General features: G+C 46.7%; 2 protein-coding genes across 5 annotated transcripts in view; one reads left to right on the top strand and one right to left on the bottom strand.

Moving 5' to 3' along the window:
- LOC308467303 (disintegrin and metalloproteinase domain-containing protein 10-like) overlaps positions 1-11,713 on the top strand; it is a 28,073-nt gene extending 16,360 nt beyond the window's left edge. For 2 of the 3 annotated variants that reach the window (XM_080988898.1, XM_080988897.1), the window contains 7 exons: positions 639-810; positions 2,347-2,491; positions 6,312-6,495; positions 6,627-6,726; positions 8,339-8,559; positions 10,080-10,176; positions 11,304-11,713. In XM_080988898.1, the coding sequence (XP_080845024.1) occupies positions 639-810; positions 2,347-2,491; positions 6,312-6,495; positions 6,627-6,726; positions 8,339-8,559; positions 10,080-10,176; positions 11,304-11,440 (1,056 nt within the window). In that variant the 3' untranslated portion in view covers positions 11,441-11,713. The remainder of the gene's footprint in view (positions 1-638; positions 811-2,346; positions 2,492-6,311; positions 6,496-6,626; positions 6,727-8,338; positions 8,560-10,079; positions 10,177-11,303) is intronic. The other variant, XM_080988896.1, reaches the window with a different exon arrangement.
- A 3,055-nt stretch (positions 11,714-14,768) lies between these two features.
- On the bottom strand, positions 14,769-21,040 carry MICOS13 (mitochondrial contact site and cristae organizing system subunit 13). Of its 2 annotated transcripts, none has more exons than XM_080989313.1 (4): positions 20,903-21,040; positions 18,343-18,499; positions 17,140-17,191; positions 14,769-15,480 (listed from the first exon to the last, which is right to left on the bottom strand). In XM_080989313.1, exons 1-4 carry the CDS (start codon positions 20,929-20,931, stop codon positions 15,383-15,385), a joined length of 336 nt encoding a protein of 111 aa, XP_080845439.1. In that variant the 5' UTR covers positions 20,932-21,040; the 3' UTR covers positions 14,769-15,382. The 2 variants fall into 2 exon arrangements, with proteins under 2 accessions (XP_080845439.1, XP_080845440.1); XM_080989314.1 differs by having other exon boundaries at positions 20,816-20,932.
- Positions 21,041-21,937: the final 897 nt, after the last annotated feature.

Here is a 21,937-nt window from a genome sequence, read left to right as displayed (position 1 = left end):
TGGCTGCTGGCTGGGCTTTCTGCCTTTGGCTCGGAGGGGCTTAGAAGTTGAACATACCTGTGCCTGGAAAATCCCTTATTTTGGCTGCTGATCCCTTATTTCCGAGGCTGCTGGTCCCTTATTTTCAAATCTGAAAGTTGACAGCTATGGGTGGTGCCCGCCCTGTGGAACGCCCTCCCTTCAGATGTGAAGGAAATAAGCAGCTATCTTCTCTTTAAAAGACATCTGAAGGCAGCCCAGTTTAGGGAAGTTTTTAATATTTAATGCTATATTGTTTTTAACACTTTATTGGAAGCCGCCCAGAGTGGCTGGGGAAACTCAGCCAGATGGGCGGGGTATAAATCATAATAATAATCACATGGTTCAAAGTCGGAGTTAACTCTTTATTAGCAAGGACACGATCTGCACAGACTTGGCAGTGTCTAAATGAGCAAAGCAGCTTATCCCTGGTAGGTCTTGCCTCATGGAAGTCCCCACCTCCCCACGGCTGTCTAAATCCCCTGCTCTCCAGGGCTTTCCCCAAGCAATCGGAGACTGCGCTTGCTTGCATACAGCCAGCCTGTACTCCACCCTTTTCACGCCTCTCCTGGTTCTGGCACGCTGCAAGAACACAATTGAAGAGGGTGTTTGTTTTCCAGCACGACGAGAGCAAAGAGTGTTCCAGTTTCCACATTGACACCACCAAGGGGAAGTACCTGATGTTCAGCTATGCCACGGATGGGGAAGAATTCAACAATGACAAATTCTCCCCATGTAGCCGCGTCTACATTGCAAACCTCCTGAGGCTCAAAAAGGACAACTGTTTTGTTGGTGAGAGAGCCTGACTGTCTTTGGGTACTTGTTTACACCCGCTGCCTTATATTGGTTGAATTGGTAGGGGGATGATTTATTTAGGGCTGTCAAAGGTAGGAAGGGATGGATCAGGCTATTTTCCTTCCACGGGGCCCAACAGAATCTTCAGTCCACTTTCCACTGTCTGCAGAATTATTAATTTCTTAAACACATAAAAATTTGCATTTAAATCATTGCAATTTTCCAGATGCACTTTCCATAAAACACACAGCATTATATTGAACTAAAGCCCTACTCAGAGTAGGCCCATCGAAATGACCAAATCTCAGTTAGCCACACCCATTGACTTCAATGGGTCTACTCTGAGTAGGACTTACTGAGAAGCTCAGTAAACAATATCTTTTCCAGCATAGCAGGAGGTTGGATTAGATGCCCTTTGGGGGTCTCTTACAACTCTATGATTCTATATCCCTTTGGATTTCCTGCACATCCTGTAAGATCCAGTTCTGCAGGTACGATCCGATTTTCGCAAGGCACAGCTGTGAAACGAAAAGAAAAGCTCTCGGACCCCTGGGAATTAATCAGGACACAATCCAACCAGAATATGGGTCAAGCAAAAGTGTGGATGAATCCTAAGAAAGCAGGCAATGTGAGAGCCAATGTGTTAGTTTATATTTGGTTAAAAGTAAAAATGCTATAAATTATGGTAAAATAAAAGGAGAATTCTCTGGATATCCATGTTTGGGGCAAGTTTTCTTTGGTGAGAGATCTCCAGCAGAGATTTAAAATATGCAGCAAAGTAAATTGTGGAAATATAGGTTGTTAGACCTTTCAAATATCCCCTTCTCAAAGTCCCCCCCCCTCCCTTACCATAAAAAGAAACCACATATTTGGTAAGTTACAAATGGTTTACTTACAAACTTTCCAAAGGTCAGAGTCACGTGTTTTTCCATATAGCAGCAGCAAAAAAACGCAGGCAGTTTAATTTAGGTTCCCAAAATGGTAAAATGTTTCTAAATCATATGTATAAAAACACAAAGATGGCTTGCTAAAGCCAGGTGGTTAGAGCCCCCAGCTTAGCCCCTTACTGGTAGGGTTCACATGGTGGAAGTGGGAGAACAAAGAGTTTGGCAAGGTGAGAAGAAGAGTAGAAGAGTTTGGATTTGATATCCCGCTTTATCACCACCCGAAGGAGTCTCAAAGCGGCTAACATTCTCCTTTCCCTTCCTGCCCCACAACAAACACTCTGTGAGGTGAGTGGGGCTGAGAGACTTCAGAGAAGTGTGACTGGCCCAAGGTCACCCAGCAGCTGCATGTGGAGGAGCGGGGAAGCGAACCCGGTTCACCAGATTACGAGTCCACCGCTCTTAACCACTACACCACACTGGCTCTTGAGGGGTGTGTGACCTAGCTAAGCCTGGCAGGACAGCTTACTCTATGGTCTTAACCCCTTCATGCATTAATTAGGATTAAGCACGTTGGTTACATGAGGCTGGATATATCCCAGAACTGCATCTTTTCCCCACCACCTCTTCTTCGGCATTTTGCTTCCAGAAACAGACCGTCCCATCTGCGGGAACCGGATTATGGACCCAGGAGAGGAATGTGACGTTGGCAATGATGCCACAGACCCCTGCTGCTATGGTGCGGCTGAGCCCAGTGGGATCCGGTGCCGGTTGAAGCCGGGAGCTCTGTGCAGGTAACGGTGGGGACACGTGGCTCGCTTTGCCCTCTGCTTTCACAGATTTGTTCTTCTAGTCCTCACCATTAAATCTCTCCTCCATCCTCTCTCGGTACTCCACAAGCTCATCTGCATAGCTGTCAACCGTCCCTTATTTGGCGGAAAAGTCCCTTATCCCAGCGCCTGGATTGATGATGTCCCTTAAATTTCCCGGGTTTCAAAGGAAGCACCTCCTCTCCCTCCCTCCCTCCCTGCCGGCCAGGGAGGAGGGAGGCTCCAACTGTGTTGCTTGGCTGCGTTGCTCACCCAATAAGGAGTCTAAGAACGACTGGGGGGGTGGAGCTTGCATACCTTGTGCCGATCAAATTGGCCATGTTGCCTGGGGACTCGCCTTTGCTCAGCGCTTCCCAGCGGAGAGGTGACGGTGGTTTTCCTTGCTGCATCCCCTTTGCCGGGTTGCTGCGCTGTGGGAACCACCGCTTGAGGCTTCGTTTGGCTGCTGGCTGGGTTTTCTGCCTTTGGCTTGGAGGGGCTCAGAAGTTGAACATACCTGTGCTGGGAAAATCCCTTATTTTGGCTGCTGGTCCCTTATTTTTGAGGCTGCTGGTCCCTTATTTTCAAATCTGTAAGTTGACAGCTATGCTCATCTGTTCCTTTGCCCTGTTTTGCCTCTTCCTCTTATTTCCCCCCCCCAATAATTTTTATTAAGTTTCATTCAAATATGACACATACTGTAAAACAAGTAACACAAAAATAAATAAAAAAACAAATAAAACTAGTAAGACGAATAAAAACAAAAAATATAACAACAAACACATAAACAACACAGATTAATTAATTAAGCTTCCAATCTCTTAAACATATTATTTGACTTCCACTAGTCCCTCCCATCTGAATTTCCTTGTATCTGAATGTAACAGTTTTCCAATATCATTATTCCAAAAACGATATTCCATTTATAACCAGATTTCTTAACTTTTCTTGACATTCTAAATCTCATTTATTTAACTAACGCCTAATTTAATCCTAGGCCTGTTTGGTACTTTCAAGTAACTTCTAGTTTTTAACATTACAATATTTATTCAAATAGTCTTTAAATTTCTTCCAATCTTCTTGATATTCCTCTTCTTTCTGGTCGCGGATCCTTCCGGTAAGGTCAGCTAGCTCCATAAAGTCCATCAAAATTCGAGCAGCGGTTGTGGCATACAAAAATACCTTTACATCTTTCTTTCTTTCTTTCTTTCTTTCTTTTTAATGATATTTATTATGGTTTCCAAAAAAAGAAAAGTTACATATATAAGAAAAAGAAAAATAGAAAAAAGAAAAAATACAAAATACAGAAAAAATAAAAAAGACTTAAAAAAACAAATCATTCTTTCCATGCCTTACATTTCATTTACTTGTTTCCCTGACCTCCTCACGCCTCCCTTTTTTGTATTCCAGTTCAGTTAATTAATTCAGCAATTCCTTTCCCTCTTTGTTTTTATCTTAATCCTTTAACTTAATATATTATAAGTTTAGATTCTCACCTGTTAACAATCCATTTTTACATACATCTTTATATCATTGCTGCTAAAACCACTTAACTTCATTCTGACATCATTCTAACATTCATTAATTTTACAATATTTCTGTAAATAGTCTTTAAATTTCTTCTAATCTTCTTCCACCGACTCTTCTCCCTGGTCTCGGATTCTGCCAGTCATTTCCGCCAATTCCATGTAGTCCATCACCTTCATCTGCCATTCTTCCAGAGTGGGTAGATCTTGTGTCTTCCAATACTTTGCAATAAAAATACCTTTACATCTTTCTTGGGCAAGTCAAGACCTGTTATTCCGAGGAAAAAGGACTCTGGTTGTTTCGCCCCTTCCTCTTAGGCTCTAGGTGCTGAATAGAGCACCCTGAGAATCTCAGCACTCTTTATTTTGTTTTTAAAAGAGAATGTTTCGGGCCTTAAGGTTCAATAGGTAGATAAATTTGAAAGCAGACAGGGATAATCCTGGGTGTGCGCACACACTGGATTATAGTTGCATTTTCCTCTATGGTTTGGTGGAAATTCTGGGCTGTCCATTACATGTGTGGATGACAAAGGGGTTGAGGTTTTTTTTAATCCTCCAGCTTGTCAAGAACTCATCCCATCCTGAAAAAACGAGAATGGCAGGAGAGAGAAGTTTAGCACAGTCCTTTTCCTCAGGTGCTCTATCTCTACATTGTTTCGGGTTTTCTGATTCAAGTATGACACACAAACATCCATGCAGGGGTGTCGATGCCCAGGGTCACAGTGGTGTGTGTGTGTGTGTCATAGACCCATTAATTTTTGGGAGGTGGGTTCCAGCAGATTATCTATGTCAGCATCCTACACATCCAACTCCCTCTAAGTTACCGTATTTTTCACTCTATAGGACGCACCGGACCACAAGACGCACCTAGTTTTTAGAGGGGGAAATCAAGGGGGAAAATCTCCCAGAGCTTCTCGGGGCTGCGGGGGAAGCCAGGGCCCTGTCCCCCCAGCCCCAAAGAGCAAAGAAGCCAAGACAGCCAGCAGAATCCATCCCACTGGCTGTCTTGGCTTCTGCCATAGCCACGCAACCTCTCCAGCCGGGAACTAAACCTCTCCAGCGTGGCTAAAGAAGCCAAGACTGCGAGCGGGATGGATCACGCTTGCTGCCTTGGCTTCTTTAGCCACACTGGAGAGGCTGCGCACTGGCTGGAGAGGCTGCGCGCGGCTATGGCAATTCCCCCACCTCCCGCAAAAGCCCATAGGAGCTGCGCACCCTTTAAGGAGCGTGTGGCTCCTGCAGGCTTTTCTACGAGGAGGGAGAAGGGACTAACTGGCCGCATCAGTCCCTTCTCCCTCCTGGGGAAAAGCCCACAAGAGCTGCGTGAAGCTTGTGTGCGGCTCTTGGGGGCTTTTCCTGCCTGCCTCCCCCCTGCATTCGCTCCATAGGACACACAGACTTTCCCCCTTAGTTTTTAAGAGGGAAAAAGTGTGTCCTATGGAGCGAAAAATACGGTACATTTTGCACCAGTTCATGCCTTGTTGCTCCAGATTTCTGGGGTTAATTGCCCTCTAAGTAGCTAAAGAAGGAGCCTAATAGATCATCAGTTTCCTCACCTACCTTAGATTTGTAGTTTTGCAAGAGAACATCCATAGCTAAGGGTACTGGCTCTCTGCTTTCTGCTTCCTCCTCCCCTCTCCCCAACTTCCATTCTCCGGAGAGGAGCTTGAAATGGGCTTCATATGAACTCCATTTGAACAGCCATAATAATAATAATAATAATAATAATAATAATAATAATAATAATAATAATTTTATTTATACCCCACTGTCCCCGGCCAGAGCTGGGCTCAGGGCGGCTAACACCTATAAAATTTCAGCAGAAACATAATAAGAAAAAAAGAAAAAGAAAGAAACAATTTAAAATACAGGTTAAAGTGCAATTTAAAATGCAGCCTCATTTTAAAAGTCAAAACCATAAGGGGAGGGAAACATAAGGGTCAGACTGAGTCCAAACCAAAGGCCAGGCGGAACAGCTCTGTCTTGCAGGCCCTGCGGAAAGATGTCAAGTCCCGCAGGGCCCTAGTCTCTTGTGACAGAGCGTTCCACCAAGTCGGGGCCAGTACTGAAAAGGCCCTGGCCCTAGTTGAGACCAACCTAACCACCTTGTGACTTGGGACCTCCAGAATGTTGTCATTTGTGGACCTTAAGGTCCTCCGTGGGGCATACCAGGAGAATGTCATTAGAGTGGAAATATTAAGTCCGCAGAGTAGTCCAGTTGAGGAATTTGCAGAGCATATTGGATGGTTCTTTCATGTATGTGTGTTGCGTTTTTTAAGTCCTAGCCAGGGACTCTGCTGCAGCCACAAATGTGCCCCCAAACCCCGGGGGGAGCGATGCCAGGCGGAGACCAACTGTGCTTCAGAAAGCACCTGCTCTGGGGCAGAAGCAAAGTGCCCGGCACCCCTTCCGAAAGCAAACTTCACCCTCTGCGGCATGCAGTCCCGGGTGTGTCTGAACGGGGTGAGTTTTCACAGAGTTGGAGGCTATTGGCCATTGGCCGTGACGTCCAAGGGGATACCTCCAATTTCCTGGGGCACTCTGCCTTCCAAATACTGGGAGCTGAGAGCCTTCCTTCCTCTGTCTCTTTCAAGCTCTGTGTGGGCTCCCTCTGCACGCGGCACGAATTGGAGCAGTGCGATTGCGTCACCGATTCCCTGAGAGAGAGGTGCCAGCTCTGCTGCCAGCTTCCAGGTCCTAATTCATTTTTTAAAAAAATTAAGCAAATGTATTATGGTGATGATAGTGTTGCAAAATCCAAACTCTACAAGCATCTCTTATTACAAAGAAGGGGGGGGCGTTGCGGCGCTCATCTCGCTTTATTGGCCGAGGGAGCCGGCATACGGCTTCCGGGTCATGTGGCCAGCAGGACTAAGCCGCTTCTGGCGAACCAGAGCAGCGCACGGAAACGCTGTTTACCTTCCCGCTGGAGTGGTACCTATTTATCTACTTGCACTTTGACGTGCTTTCGAACTGCTAGGTGGGCAGGAGCAGGGACTGAGCAACCCTGTCGTGGGGATTCGAACCGCCGACCTTCTCATCGGCAAGTCCTAGGCTCTGTGGTTTAACCCACAGCACCACCAGGGTCTCCGGGGAACCCCCTAGGGAACCCCCAAAGGAAAACTGCTCAGAGCCTTGGGAGGGGTGGTGGGACGACGATGAGTGGTCAGAAGGAGCAGGAGGTGTCGGAATCTGAAGAGGCAACAGGGTTTAGTGAGCAGGAAGAGTCTGTGGCAGAGAAAAGTCCAAAATCGGAGGCTGAAGCAAGAGAGGTGGGAGGCCAAGAGACAGAGAAGAGTCCAGCTGTCGTCACGGGTGTCTTCTCCTTCTGCTGCAACCAGCTCTTCTTCCCCCTGGACTCACAGAATCAGGAGAGGCATGAAAAGAGCGGAAGAGAAGTTAGCTTCACGCAGGCGTAGTCTCAGATTGCTGGGGAAAACCCTGGAGAGGAGGGAACTTAGGGAGCTGTGGGAAGGTGGGAGCCTTCAGTCTTGGCAACTGATCCATGGGGGCAAGACCTGCCAAAAGATGAGTTGCTGTCCTCATTAGGCCTGACACCCCTGTGCAGATCGTGCTTTTGCTAATAAACAGTTAATTCCCACTTGCATGGTGGCTCACTCCTGACAGTTTCCCAACTCTGATTGTTGTTGTTGTTGTCGTTTAGTCGTGTCCGACTCTTCGTGATCCCCTGGACCAGAGCACGCCAGGCACTCCTGTCTTCCACTGCCTCCCGCAGTTTGGTCAAACTCATGCTGGTAGCTTCGAGAACACTGTCCCACCATCTCGTCCTCTGCCGTCCCCCTCTCCTTGTGCCCTCAATCTTTGGACGCCTTCCGGCCTGAGGGGCTCATCTTCCAGCGTCATAACTTTTATATGCCTGTTGTCTTTGTCCATGGAGTTTTCTTGGCAGGGATACTGGAGTGGCTTGCTGGTTCCTCCTCCAGGTGGATCACGTTTGGTCAAAATTCTCCACTATGACCTGTCCATCTTGGGTGGCCCTGCACGGCATAGTTCATAGCTTCTCTGAGTTATTCAAGCCCCTTCGCCACGGCAAGGCAGTGATCCATGAAGGGGTCCCCATCTCTGATAGAACATGTAAAATCTACACAGAGGACAACTGCCCCTGCCCAGTTTTTATTGATTCAAAATATTTCCAACACGACTTCTGAGTCTATTCAGCTCTAATTTATTGAACAGCCTCCAAGGAGCTGAATGCAGGCAGGCAAGAAAAGGAAAATTGAAATTAGACTGCCCCTGAGCCTTATTGGTCTTGGCTAACTCTCTTTTCCTAAACCACTTCTGCCAGGGAGAGCCGACACGTGTGCCAGCACTGCCTCTGCCGCCTGGGGCCGTTTCTTCAACGGCTCCGAAATCCCGCTGATTCCGGGTTCGCCGTGTGGGGGCAAGGCCGGCTACTGCGACAAATTCCACATCTGCCGATTCGTCGATGAGGACGGACCCGTCGCGCGGGTGAAAAACTTCATCCTGGACTTTATCGAGATGGAAGACGTCGCCACCTGGATGAAGGTGAGGCGCAGGTTTCAGAGACCCTCCGTGGCTCAGTGAGAAGATAGCTCAGTCGGTAGAGGGTGGGACTCTGAATCTCTGGGTTGTGGGTTTGAGCCCCACGTTGGGCAAAAGATGCGTGGCAAGGGGGTGGACCAGATGTCCCTCAGGGTCCCTGGCAACTCTACAATTCTATGCAGGAAGAGTCCCAGGTTCAGTCTCCAGTTGTTGTTGTTGAGTCGTTTAGTCATGTCCGCCTCTTCGTGACCCCCTGGACCAGAGCACGCCAGGCACTTCTGTCTTCTACTGCCTCCCGCAGTTTGGTCAAACTCATGCTGGTAGCTTCGAGAACACTGTCCCACCATCTCGTCCTCTGTCGTCCCCTTCTCCTTGTGCCCTCCATCTTTCTCAGCATCAGGGTCTTTTCCAGGGAGTCTTCTCTTCTCATGAGGTGGCCAAAGTCTTGGAGCCTCAGCTTCAGGATCTGTCCTTCCAGTGAGCACTCAGGGCTGATTTCCTTAAGAATGGAGAGGTTTGATCTTCTTGCAGTCCATGGGACTCTCAAGAGTCTCCAGTATCTCCATACAATTATAGATGTGATGGCCTGGGATTTGGACTCGGATGCTTAACCTGGGATCCCAGCCTGCACAGGATTCCCCGCCTCCAGAGCCAACTGAGCCGGGGCTGGGGCCTGAGCCTGAAGGGTCCTCACCTGTGCTGGGTCCTCAGGTGCAGGCATCAGCTGAGTGTGCTCTGGCTCCTGAGATGATGGAGGACCCACTGCCTGCAGGTGCTCCACTCTCAGCCCCGTCAGAGGAAGCTGAGGTTGCCTCTGGGTCCGGTGACCCTCCAGCCTCTCCTGAGCTGCAGAGGCTCAGGGCAGAGAGGCGGAGGGAACTAAGTTCCCGCACGAGGAGGGCTCGCCTCCAGGCCAGGAGAGTCACCAGAGGATCAGGGCTGCCCTATGCCTCGGGGCAGATAAAAGCCGGCCAGCCGCAGTCCCAAGTTACAGGAGCAACATTGTTGGTTGCTAGTTCCTGCCTGAACCCTGTCCTGCTTTCCTGCCTGAGCTCCTGACCCGCCCTGGCTCCCTGCTTGCAAGCCTGTTCCTGACTTCACCCGACTCCCTGCCCTGACCCAGCTTCAGCTACTACGGACTGCCTCCACGTTGCACCTTTGACCACGGACCACATTTGGACCTTGCCTCTCGGGTAACCCACGGGACCAGCACAATAGAGTTGGAAGGGACCCCTAAGGGTCATCCAGCCCACCCCCCTGCAACACAGGAGGGAGGTGACGGCAAAGACCCATGCCCAGACCCATAGCAAGAAAGAAGGCTTATGAAAATCAGAGTCCCCTCCTGGTTGTGGTTCAGTTATGGAGGGCATCGTTTAGTCTTCGGATTCAATCTATCTCCAGTTAGGTGTGAGGAACCAGCCTCTGACACCCAATTTCAGATTTTCACCCTGGCTGGGAGAACACGACCGTCTGGATTTGGAAACCATGACCTACTGACTTATCAGTGCCCCCTCTCTCCACAGACACGCTGGTGGGCCATCCTTCTGATGGTTTTGACTTTGGCCGCGATGATGGCAGCAACCATCTTCCTCTTTGGGAGGACGGTCGACACCGAAACAGGTACTTTGCGGGGAGAGGAGCATTTCAGACACTTTTTAAACACACACACACACACACACACACACACCCAGTGGCCTGCCTTGCAGTGTCAGAACCCTTTTGAGATCTTTACCGACCGTGGGCAAGGTAAGGCGAAGCGAGTTGCAAAATTCAGAGACGTTTTCAAACAAAGGGTGTACTTCAGTTTGGCTATTTCAAATGATAACTTTAATAATAATAAATTTTTATTTATACCCTGCCCTTCCCGGTTCAGGAAACTGGGCTCAGGGCAGCTAACAACAAATTTAAAACACTTAATTGTAGAAGCAGCATAAACTACAGTATAAAAACATGAATAACAATAAAATTCAAAGTTCAGAAATCAATTTGGGGGAAATCCATCTAATAAGCATTAGATAGTCACCAGGGCTAGCGGGCTGAATTAGTCCTACCTGGGCCAGCGAGGAGGCCAGGGGAGAATTAGCTGTGGGGTCTCAGAGTGGGTGATCTTCATAAAATCATCATCATCATCATCATCATCATCATCAACATCATCATGCTGTTGCATCCAACTAAGTTCTACTCAAAGTAGAACCCATTTAAATTAATAGACCTAAGCTAGTCATATCCATGTATTTCAGTGGGGATACTCTACATAGCAAGAGGGACGCGGGTGGAGCTGTGAGTTAAACCACAGAGCCTAGGACTTGCCGATCAGAAGGTCGGCGGTTCGAATCCCCGCAACGACGGGGTAAGCTCCCGTTGCTCGGTCCCTGCTCCTGCCAACCTAGCAGTTCAAAAGCACGTCAAAGTGCAAGTAGATAAATAGGTACCACTCCAGCGGGAAGGTAAACGGCATTTCCATGCGCTGCTCTGGTTTGCCAGAAGTGGCTTAGTCATGCTGGCTACATGATCCGGAAGCTGTACGCCGGCTCCCTCGGCCAATAAAGCGAGATGAGCGCTGCAACCCCAGAGTCGGCCACGACTGGACCTAACGGTCAGGGGTCCCTTTACCTTACTCTACATAGCACATGCAAAACATGGCTTGCTTTGGACGAGCACTTCTGAATTCCAAAAAATCCAAGCAGCGCACACCCCCCGCCTCTTAAGAGAGAGAAGCTGAGTGTTTTCCCCTTCATTTCCTGCAGATGAGAGAGCGACGAGGGCTTCCAATAAGAAGATTTCCCTCAACCAACACCCAGAGAACCAGCATGCTTTCTTCTACTGGGAACACGAGGAGATCTATATCGAATCCCTGCGGCAGGAGTACGAAACCATTATATAGAGCCCCAACTCTTTCAAAAGGCAGTCTGCAGGGCTATGTTTGAATCTCCTGAGCCTGCAGCTTCCCACAGAATCCTAGAGTTGGAAGGGACACCGAGGGTCATCTAGTCCAACCCCGCCTGCAATGCAGAAATCTCAGCTAAAGTATCCATGACACATGGCCATCGAACCTCTGATTAAAAACCTCCAAGGAAGGAGAGTCCACCACCTCTCGTGGGGGTCTGTTTCATTGTTGGGACAGCTCATACTGTCAGTTTTTCCTGATGTTGAGTCGGAATCTGCTAATTTGCTCTGATAACCTGATCTTCTTTATTGACCCAAAGAGGAATAGAATCACAGAATTGTGGAGTTGGAAAGGACTCAGAGGGTCATCTAGTCCAACCCCCTGCAATGCAGAAAACTCAAGCATGGACACGCGTCCCAACCTCTGCTTAAAAGCCTCCAAGGAAGGAGAGCCCACCATCTCCCAAGAGAGCCTGTTCCCCTGTCTTACTGTCAGAAAGTTATTCCTGATGTTTAGTCAAAACCTCTTTTCTTGTAACTTGAAGCCATGGGTTCGAGTCCTACCCTCCAGAGCAGGAGAAAACAAGGTTGCTCCATCTTCCATGGGGCAGCCCTTGAGATATTTGAAGATGGCTACTAAAACCCCTAGATCCTTTTCACATGCACTGCTAGCATGCCAGGTGTCCCCCATCTTATATTTGCGCAGCAAGCTTAGATTTGTTCTTCCTTGTTAAGATTCCTGCTCCGTGATTGCAGTCATGGGATTGTTGTCTATCACACGAAGGTGTATGTTTTGACTCCACAGAGTGGGAAGTGACGGAGACAGGATGTTTGTGTTACTGTGTTCCGTGAAGTGGGACTATTGTCCTTTGTTCTTTTTCTCTTTGCTGTCTGATGCTAGACAGAGAGGGAGCCATGTTGCAGTGCTCCGTGTGTGTTTATATGTAAATAAAGTAGATTAGCCAAAATGCTGAGCTACTGAGTTCTATTATGCAACTGCGAAATACTCTGCGGATCTGTAAGTGTGATGATGGCACAGTTGCTGTGATGTTCGGGCAGAAGAAAGCTTTTTAAGCTCCCGATCGACCAGTCGGGCATGTGTCTCTGCCAGGGTCCTAATCGAGAGTTGGGGATCCTAACATTCCTTAGTGTAGAACATTACATTTATCCCCACTGAAATTCTTTTTGTTCATTGGGGTCCAGTTCTAATTGGGGTCCAGTTCTCTTATCTGTTAAGGTCACACTGAATCCAGATTCAATCTTCTCCATCCTTGTTGATAAGACTCCTGCAAAGAAATGCTACCAGCTACCAGGAAGCACTTCATCGTTCCGTCACACTCTTGTGTGACCAAGAAAACAGGCTGTGGGTGTGTGGCTATGCAAATCAAGGGGCAAAATGCCCCGGGGAGCAGCAACCTTGATGCTTAGTGGATGGGGGTTTTGTGGGGTCACGACCAAATCTGTGTAGATCGGGGTGCGCAAACTTTTTCTCAAAGAGGGCAAGATTTGATGAAGTGAACATGCGTGAGGGCCAACCAAAGTTGATGAGCTTTTTCTTACAGTTTTCCCCCAAAGTTGATGGGGGTTTTTTCCGGATTCAAGTTGATGAGCTTTTTTAAAAATTTAACCCCAAAATTGTTGAGTTTTCTTTAGGATTTAACCCAAAGTTGTTGAGTTTTCTTTAGGATTTAACCCAAAGTTGTTGAACTTTTTTTTAAGATTGAAGTTGCTGAACTTTTCTTAGGATTTTGCCCCAGGACATATACTGCCACAGGGGCCTCATTAAATCAACCGGTGGGCCAGATTAGGCCCCAGAAACAGACTTTGGCCATGCCTGGTGTAGACCCGTTCCCTTTTCCCCACACAGGCAAACAACAGCCCAGAACTACTTCCATTCTCCCCTGCTCTGTGGTGCGCATTGGGTGCCACCCACCCAACTGCTGCCCATTGCCCTCACACTACTACAATTCCCAGAGTTCCCTGCAAAGAGTAAAAGCACTCTGGAAATTGTAGCTCTGTGAGGAACGGGTGTGTGTGTGTGTGTCTCCTAACGACTCTCAGCACCCTTATCAAACTACAATTCCCAAAATTCTTTGGGGGTTTAGTTTAGTTTCCCCACAGAGGACGTGCCCAAAGATTAAGGCTTTCTGGGAAATGATATATAATGAATTAAAAAAGGTATTTAAGTATACCTTCCCTAAGAAACCAGAGGCCTTTCTCCTGGGCATAGTCGGCCAAATGGTGATAAAAAAGGATAGAACTTTCTTTATGTATGCAACAACAGCAGCAAGAATACTCATCGCAAAGTATTGGAAGACACAAGAACTTCCCACGCTGGAGGAATGGCAGATGAAACTTATGGACTATATGGAATTGGCGGAAATGACTGGTAGAATCCGTGACCAGGGAGAAGAGTCGATGGAGGAAGACTGGAAGAAATTCAAAGACTATCTTCAGAAACACTGCAAAATTAAGGAATGTTAGAGTGATGTTGGACTGAAAATAAGTGGTTTCCAGCTGCACAGGTTAAAGTTAAGGATAGATTAAGATTAAAGAAGTTTAAAGAAATGGAAATTTGATTTTAAAAGGGAAAACTTTAAAGTTACAGGATATTAAGATCAAGGATTAGGTTTAAAAAAGTTGAAGTTATATATTTTAACATTTTATTAAATTAAAGATTGGGATTATAAAAGTGGAAAAGAAACTGCTGGATAAATAATGTGGATTGGAATACAAAAGAGGGAGGTATGAGGAAGTCCAGAAAATAAGTAACTTAAAATTGGAAATGGAAAAGAGAGTTTGTTATTAATTGTTTTGTGTTTATATTGTTAAGTTTTGTATTGTTTTTTGTGTGTGTTGTTTTTCTTTTTTGTTTGTTTAAAACCTTAAATAAAAAATTATTAAAAAAAAAAATAGTTTAGTTTCCCCACAGAAACTAAAGCTTAATTAACTAGGCACTGAACACAGAGCAGGTCCGCCGCTGCCCGGGTGCAGTTGAAAGTGCTTGGACTACTGCAATGCACTCTACGTGGGGCTACCTTTGAAGGTGACTTGGAAACTACAACTAATCCAGAATGCGGCAGCTAGACTGGTGACTGGGAGTGGCCGCCGAGACCATATAACACCAGTCCTGAAAGATCTTCATCGGCTCCCAGTGTGTTTCTGAGCACAATTTAAAGTGTTGCTGCTGACCTTGAAAGCCCTAAAAGGCCTCAGCCCAATAATTACGGTGGAGGATCCAAAAAATTCTCTTCCTAGAGTGATAGAAAAGATTCAAGAATTTGGGGAAGTGGCAGGATTTAAATTAAATAGAAACAAGACTAAGCTATTAGTAAGAAATTATATATTCTGGACAGTCTTTTCTATCCACGGTCAATGTTTGCCTCTTTATATTTAACATAAATAAAAATATTCAAAATATAACAGGAATTGGGTTCATGTATCCATTTCTGAGCACAATTCAAAGTGTTGGTGCTGACCTTTAAAGCCCTAAATGGACTCGGCCCAGTATACCTGAAGGAGCGTCTCCACCCCCATCGTCTAGCCCAGACACTGAGGTCCAGCTCCGAGGGCCTTCTGGCGGTTCCCTCACTGCGAGAAGCCAAGTTGCAGCGAACCAGGCAGAGGGTAGAGGCGCCCGCCCTGTGGAACGCCCTCCCGTCAGATGTCAAGGAAGCAAACAACTATCTGACTTTTAGAAGACATCTGAAGGTAGCCCTGTTTAGGGAAGTTTTAAATGTTTGACGTTTTATCGTGTTTTTCATATTCTGTTGGGAGCCGCCCAGAGTGACTGAGGAAACCCAGCCAGATGGGCGGGGTATAAATAATAAATTATTCTTATTCTTATTATAAAGTCTTTTATTGCAGCCCTTGAGAAACAGGGGCCAGACTGAACACCTCCCCATTAAAGGCGGCAAGAGGGGGCCTTATCAGAGAGGCTTCATTTGATGAGGTCCTTCATGTACTTCCATCCATTCTGGGTATATTCACTGGCCCTGGTGGGGGCTACGGAGAGAGCGCCGATTGTCGTCCGAACCCCTGCAGTAAAACAACAACAACAACAACAAGAAGAAAATAAGAAGCGAGAAACTGCAACGGAAACTTGCAGCATGGACTGATATCCCTGCTCAGAATTCCATTCCCCCCTGCCGTCAGCCAAGTTCGCAATCTGCAGCCACTAAGCAAACTCAGTCCCCATCAAACGGTCTGTGTATTTTTTCCACTGTTTTTTTGTGGGGGGGCATGTTTCCATTTGTTTGTTTATTGCATTTATCCCAGCTTTTTCTCTCCAAGGAGCTCGGAGGTGGTGTGTGTTAGAATTCCTGCCCCGTGATTGCAGTCATGGGATTGTTGTCTATCACATGACGGTGTATGTTATGACTCCACGGAAGTGACGGAGACAGGATGTTTGTGTTGCTATATTCCGTGAAGTGGGACTATTGTCCTTTGTTCTTTTTCTCTTTGCTGTCTGATGCTAGAGAGAGAGGGAGCCATGTTGCAGTGCTCCGTGTGTGTTTACATGTGAATAAAGTAGATTAGCCAAAATGCTGAGTTGCTGAGGTCTGTCACGCATGATGCGCAAACTCTGCGGATCCCTAAGTGTGCCGGTGTCTGTTGGCGTCGGTCGCTGTGATGTTCGGGCAGAAGAAAGCTTTTGAAGCTCCCGAACGAACGGCCAGGAGGGAGAGAACATGCCAGTCGGGCATGTGTCTCTGCCAGGGTCCTACTCGAGTGTAGGCTGAACTCCTGACAGCGTGTACACGGTTCTTCTCCCCATTTGATTTCCCCACAACCACCCCGCAAGGTAGGTTAGGCTGAGAGAGGCAGCGACTGGCCCAAGGTGGCCCAGTGAGCTTTGTGGATGAGCGGAGGATTTGAACCGCTCAAAATGACGTCACGCGCATGCGTAGAAGCGGCGAATTGTGACCTGCGCATGTGCAGACGTGGGGTGCATTCTGCTCATGTTGCAAATGGGGCTCCGGAACAGAGCCCATTTGCAACCAGAGGTACCACTGTATCCTTAACCTCTATCAGGGATTTTAAGCATTGAGGTTCCGACCCACTTGGAATTTTCTGTATAACAGGGGTGATAAAGACATCCTCATAAAAACGACATCGTAGCAAGACATGAGAGACGGTTTCCACATCTATCAGGCTGCAGGGGCAGACTCGCTCTGCGTACGGTTTACCCACATATTTGCCGGGGGGGGGGGGGGGAGAAGATAATAGGAATTGGCATGCGTCAGGGGTTGAATGTATGGAAGTGAGAACTGGACCATAAAGAAGGCTGATTGCCGAAGAATGGATGCTTTTGAATTATGGTGCTGGAGGAGACTCTTGAGAGTCCCATGGACTGCAAGATCAAACCTCTCCGTTCTGAAGGAAATCAGCCCTGAGTGCTCACTGGAAGGACAGATCGTGAAGCTGAGGCTCCAAGACTTTGGCCACCTCATGAGAAGAGAAGACTCCCTGGAAAAGACCCTGATGTTGGGAAAGATGGAGGGCACAAGGAGAAGGAGACGACAGAGGACGAGATGGTGGGACAGTGTTCTCGAAGCTACCAGCATGAGTTTGACCAAACTGCGGGAGGCAGTGGAAGACAGGAGGGCCTGGCGTGCTCTGGTCCAGGGGGTCGCGAAGAGTCGGACACGACTAAACGACTAAACAACAACAATGGGTTGAATTAAAAAGCCTTACCTGAGTTCCAGTAGCTGCAGAGAGAGAATTCAGTCTTTGGGACAGCCGGGAGCTGGAGGAATGAAGAACACAAGCAAGGCATATAAAAAAGGCTGGTGGCACCTTCGAAAACAGCTTGCATTGCAAAAGGTTCTGGGTTCAAGACCTAGGAATCTCTGTTTAGAGCAGGTGTAGGGAACCTGTCAGCCATCAATGCCACTGGATTCCACCAGCCCCAAAGAGCATTCGTGCAATGGTCAGGGATGCAGGAAGCCACCTGGAGCTCTTCAGATGAAGGGCAATGTATAAATTTAATGAATAATAATAATAATAATTTATTATTTATACCCCGCCCATCTGGCTGGGTTTCCCCAGCCACTCTGGGCAGCTTCCAACAAAACACTAAAATACAATAACCTATTAAACATTAAAAGATTCCCTAAACAATAATAATAATTTATTATTTGAATAATACACACACACACACACAATTTATATATGAATAAAATAAATACAATTTTATACCCGACTTCCTTCAGTAAGGTTTTCTTTTGAAACGTTTAAGATCTTTTTAAAATATATATATATTATCTTTGCTGGGTTAAGTGCACATTCTGCAGTTGGCCTCCCCTGTCATGCTTCCTTTTGAAATCTTTAAGAGTATTTTAGTTTTCTGTCGATTTCTTTGAATACCTTTCGGGCTGCTCGTTCTTCCTCCGCCGCTGCCGCCACCACCAGGTTTGTGGTGGGGTGAACCAGCTTATACTCGAGTCAATATGTTTTCCAGTTTTTTTTGTGCTAAAATTAGGTGCCTCCACTTATATTCGGGTCGGCTTATACTCGAGTATATACGGTGTGTATACACACACACTCACACAAACAAGTTTGCCATCATTACATAGGTTTAGGTGCCAGGAAAAAACATTCCTTCTTTCATAAAATCTTTGGATTTCAATTATCAATGGGCTTAATGCATGGGTGGGGTGTTTCAATCTAGATTTTTTAATTTTTTTTAAGAGAACTGCCTTTTGGATTTATTTATTATTTAAAATGCTGGTTCTAAGGTGTGCATGCATCGGCTTTTTGCTTAAATTATCTGTAAGCCGGTTTGAGTTGCTGTGGCAAGAAAACAGAGCGAGCAGATGCTAAAATTTAATAAATAAATAATAATACTCAAGACGTCTAGAAAACCATAGTGCGCCAAATGCTCCCATGAGCTCTTACCTTCCAGCCAAAATATTTCGCCCATTCTTCCACAGCTGGGGGGAGCGCTTCTTGGGCTTTACGAAGGGCTTTGGCCCCTTCCTCGCCCCCGCTCAGCAAACCTTGGCTGTAAACCACGTAGATGGCTCCCCCTGCCAGACCACCTTTGACCAGGAACCTGAGCAGAAAAATCATAGGATCACAGAATTGTAGTACAGTGGTACCTCGGGTTACAGACGCTTCAGGTTACAGACTCCGCTAACCCAGAAATAGTACCTCGGGTTAAGAACTGTGCTTCAGGATGAGAACAGAATTCATGCAGCAGCGGGAGGCCCCATTAGCTAAAGTGGTACCTCAGGGTAAGAACAGTTTCAGGTTAAGAACGGACCTCCAGAACGAATGAAGTTCTTAACCTGAGGTACCACTGTAAGAATAATAATATGTTTTATTTGTATCCCTGTTCCACAGGGTGGGCGCCACCACCGAGAAGGCCCTCTGCCTGGTTCCCTGTTAGGTGGCTTCTTGCAATGAGGGAACTGCCAGGAGGTCCTTGGCGCTGGACCTCAGCGTCCGGGCAGAATGATGGGGGTGGAGACGCTCCTTCAGGTATACTGGACCAGGCCGTTTAGGGCTTTCAAGGTCAGCACCAACACTTTGACTTGTGCTCGGAAATGTCCTGGGAGCTAATGTAGGTCTTTCTTTTTTAATGATATTTATTAAAATTTCAAAAGAAAAAAATTACATTAAAAAGAGAATTAACAGTAAAAAGGAAAAATACAAAATACAAAAAAGAAAAACCAATTAAAAACAATTCCATCTTTTCATCACTTCTTTTACATTTACTTGTTTCCCAGACTTCCTCATACCTCCCTCTTTTGTATTCCAATTCAATTTATTAGTCCAGCGATTCCTTTCCCTCCTTTTTAATCCTGATCTTTAATCCTGATATATTATAACATTAAATTTTTAGATATTAAAAACCAATTTTTCCATATTCCTTTATACCATTACCGCTAGAAACTGCTTAACTTCAATCCGTCATCATTCTAACATTCATTAATTTTACAATATTTCTGTAAGTAGTCTTTAAATTTCTCCCAATCTTCTTCCACCGACTCTTCTCCCTGGTCTCGGATTCTGCCAGTCATTTCCGCCAATTTAATGTAGGTCTTTCAAGACCGGTGTTATGTGGTCCCGGCAGCCACTCCCAGTCCCCAGTTTGGCTGCCGCATTCTGGATTAATTGCAGTTTCCGGGTGACCTTCAAAGGAAGCCCCACGTAGAGCGCATTGCAGTAGTCCAAGCGGGAGATAACCAGAGCATGCACCATTCTGGCAAGGCAGTCTGCAGGCAGGTAGGGTCTCATCCTGCATACCAGATGGAGCTGGTAGACAGCTGCCCTGGACACAGAATTGACCTGCACCTCCATGGACAGCTGCGAGTCCAGATCACAGTTTGCGGGCAGGGAGGGTCTCATCCTGCATACCAGATGGAGCTGATAAACAGCTGCCCTGGACACAGAATTGACCTGCACCTCCATGGACAGCTGCGAGTCCAGATCACAGTTTGCGGGCAGGGAGGGTCTCATCCTGCATACCAGATGGAGCTGGTAGACAGCTGCCCTGGACACAGAATTGACCTGCACCTCCATGGACAGCTGCGAGTCCAGATCACAGTTTGCGGGCAGGGAGGGTCTCATCCTGCATACCAGATGGAGCTGGTAGACAGCTGCCCTGGACACAGAATTGACCTGCACCTCCATGGACAGCTGCGAGTCCAGATCACAGTTTGCGGGCAGGGAGGGTCTCATCCTGCATACCAGATGGAGCTGATAAACAGCTGCCATGGATACATGCGCCTCCATGGACAGCTGTGAGTCCAAAATGACTCCCAGGCTGCGCACCTGGTCCTTTGGGGGCACAGTTACCCCAGTTAGTATTTGCCAGTTACAGTTAGTTTTTGCCAGTGAAATGGAAGGGACTGTTTGGATCCAACAGATGATGGTGGAAAGAGCTCGCAGAGACATATTTTGCAAAATGTGATCCCTTTTGTTAATAATAATAATAATAATAAATTTTATTTATATCCCGCCCTCCCCAGCCGAAGCTGGGCTCAGGGCGGCTAACAACAATCAAAATAATCCAACATTCTAAAAACATTCATTATAAAATTATCAGGGGGAGAAGAGATGAAATAAATATTATGACAGTGAGATCAGCACCAACATTATTAACCCAAGAAAAATCAGAGTAATCTTTATTTGCATCAGCCCCTAGCCATAGCAACCAAAGAAGGAATCAAAGCTGTTTTAATATTTCTGGGCACCAGCATATCGAAATGCACAGGGAGGAGGTTTTTATTTCATTTTAAAATGCCCATTTCAGCTCAGAACATGCCAAAAGAAAATGGGGGTGGAACAGAAGGGTTGACCCTTTTCTTTTTTCGGCTGCTGGGATTTGCAAAAAGCTCCAAAAGAACCAGGAGGCATTTCCCACCTGGTCATCCTTGCTCCCCATTGAACGTAAGGAGAAAAAGAAATTAAATCAGAAAGAAATCCAAGGAAGCCCGCCCGCCCGACTCACTTGACAAGGGGGAAGATGCGGGGAGCCATGACGGGGCGAGGTCTCCGCGCGCGGCGCAAGGGCAGCTCGGCGCCCGCCCGCGCCGTTTCCAGAGAACCCAGCCAGCCAGAGAGCGAGCGACGCCTCTCGCGGGACTTTTCGGGAATTGTAGTCCGAAGGCGGGCGAGTCACATGCCCTCCCACTGGAAACGTCCGCTCTAGCCTTGCGACTCGTTGGTTGCACCTCCAACTCAAGGTTTTTCTTCTTGCTTAAAGGGAGAGAAAGGCGCTTGGTGTTTTGTATTTTTTTTTAAAAAAACAGGACATTTATTCGGGAGTAAGTCCCAAACATAAGCATTTGCCCGTTTTTTATTTTGCAGATTTTTGGGGGGGGGGGGTTGGGGGGGTGCGGATCATGCTGCAACATTTTGTTGCAGTTCCCACTCATTGGGAAAAGTCCCTACCAGAGAAGAATGGAAAATCAATTTGATGGACTATGCCGAAATGGCCCAAAATGACTGGAAGAATCAGAAATCAGGAAGACCAAAATTTTAATAAGGAATGGGGGAAATTTATAACTTGTCTTAAAAACCATTGCAAACAGTTAAAAACTGTTAGGAGGATTGGAATATCCTGTGTAGTTTCATGGTGAATTTTAGACACAACAGAGAAGGTAGAAGATTTTGGATCATCATAAAAGATGAAGGAGGAAATGATTAACGATAAGACCCACAAAGGGGAAGAGGGAAGTCTAGGAGATTCTTCGGAATCTTCTTTTCATGTTGGATGTTCGATGTGCGACTGTAAAATTTTAATTTGAAAAAACAAACAAACAAATAAATTTTATATATATATATATATATATATATATATATATATATATGGGACGTGGGTGGCGCTGTGGTCTAAACCACTGAGCCCTTTGGGCTTGCCGATCAGAAGGTCGGCAGTTTGAATCCTCGCGACGGGGTGAGCTCCCGTTGCTCAGTCCCTGCTCCTGCCAACCTAGAAGTTCGAAAGCACGCCAGTGCAAGTAAATAAATAGGCACCACTCCG

Source organism: Podarcis pityusensis, assembly GCF_964106645.2.
Source record: "Podarcis pityusensis genome assembly, chromosome: 18".
Taxonomy (NCBI): Eukaryota; Metazoa; Chordata; class Lepidosauria; order Squamata; family Lacertidae; genus Podarcis; species Podarcis pityusensis.
This window is presented reverse-complemented; position numbering and strand designations above follow the sequence as displayed.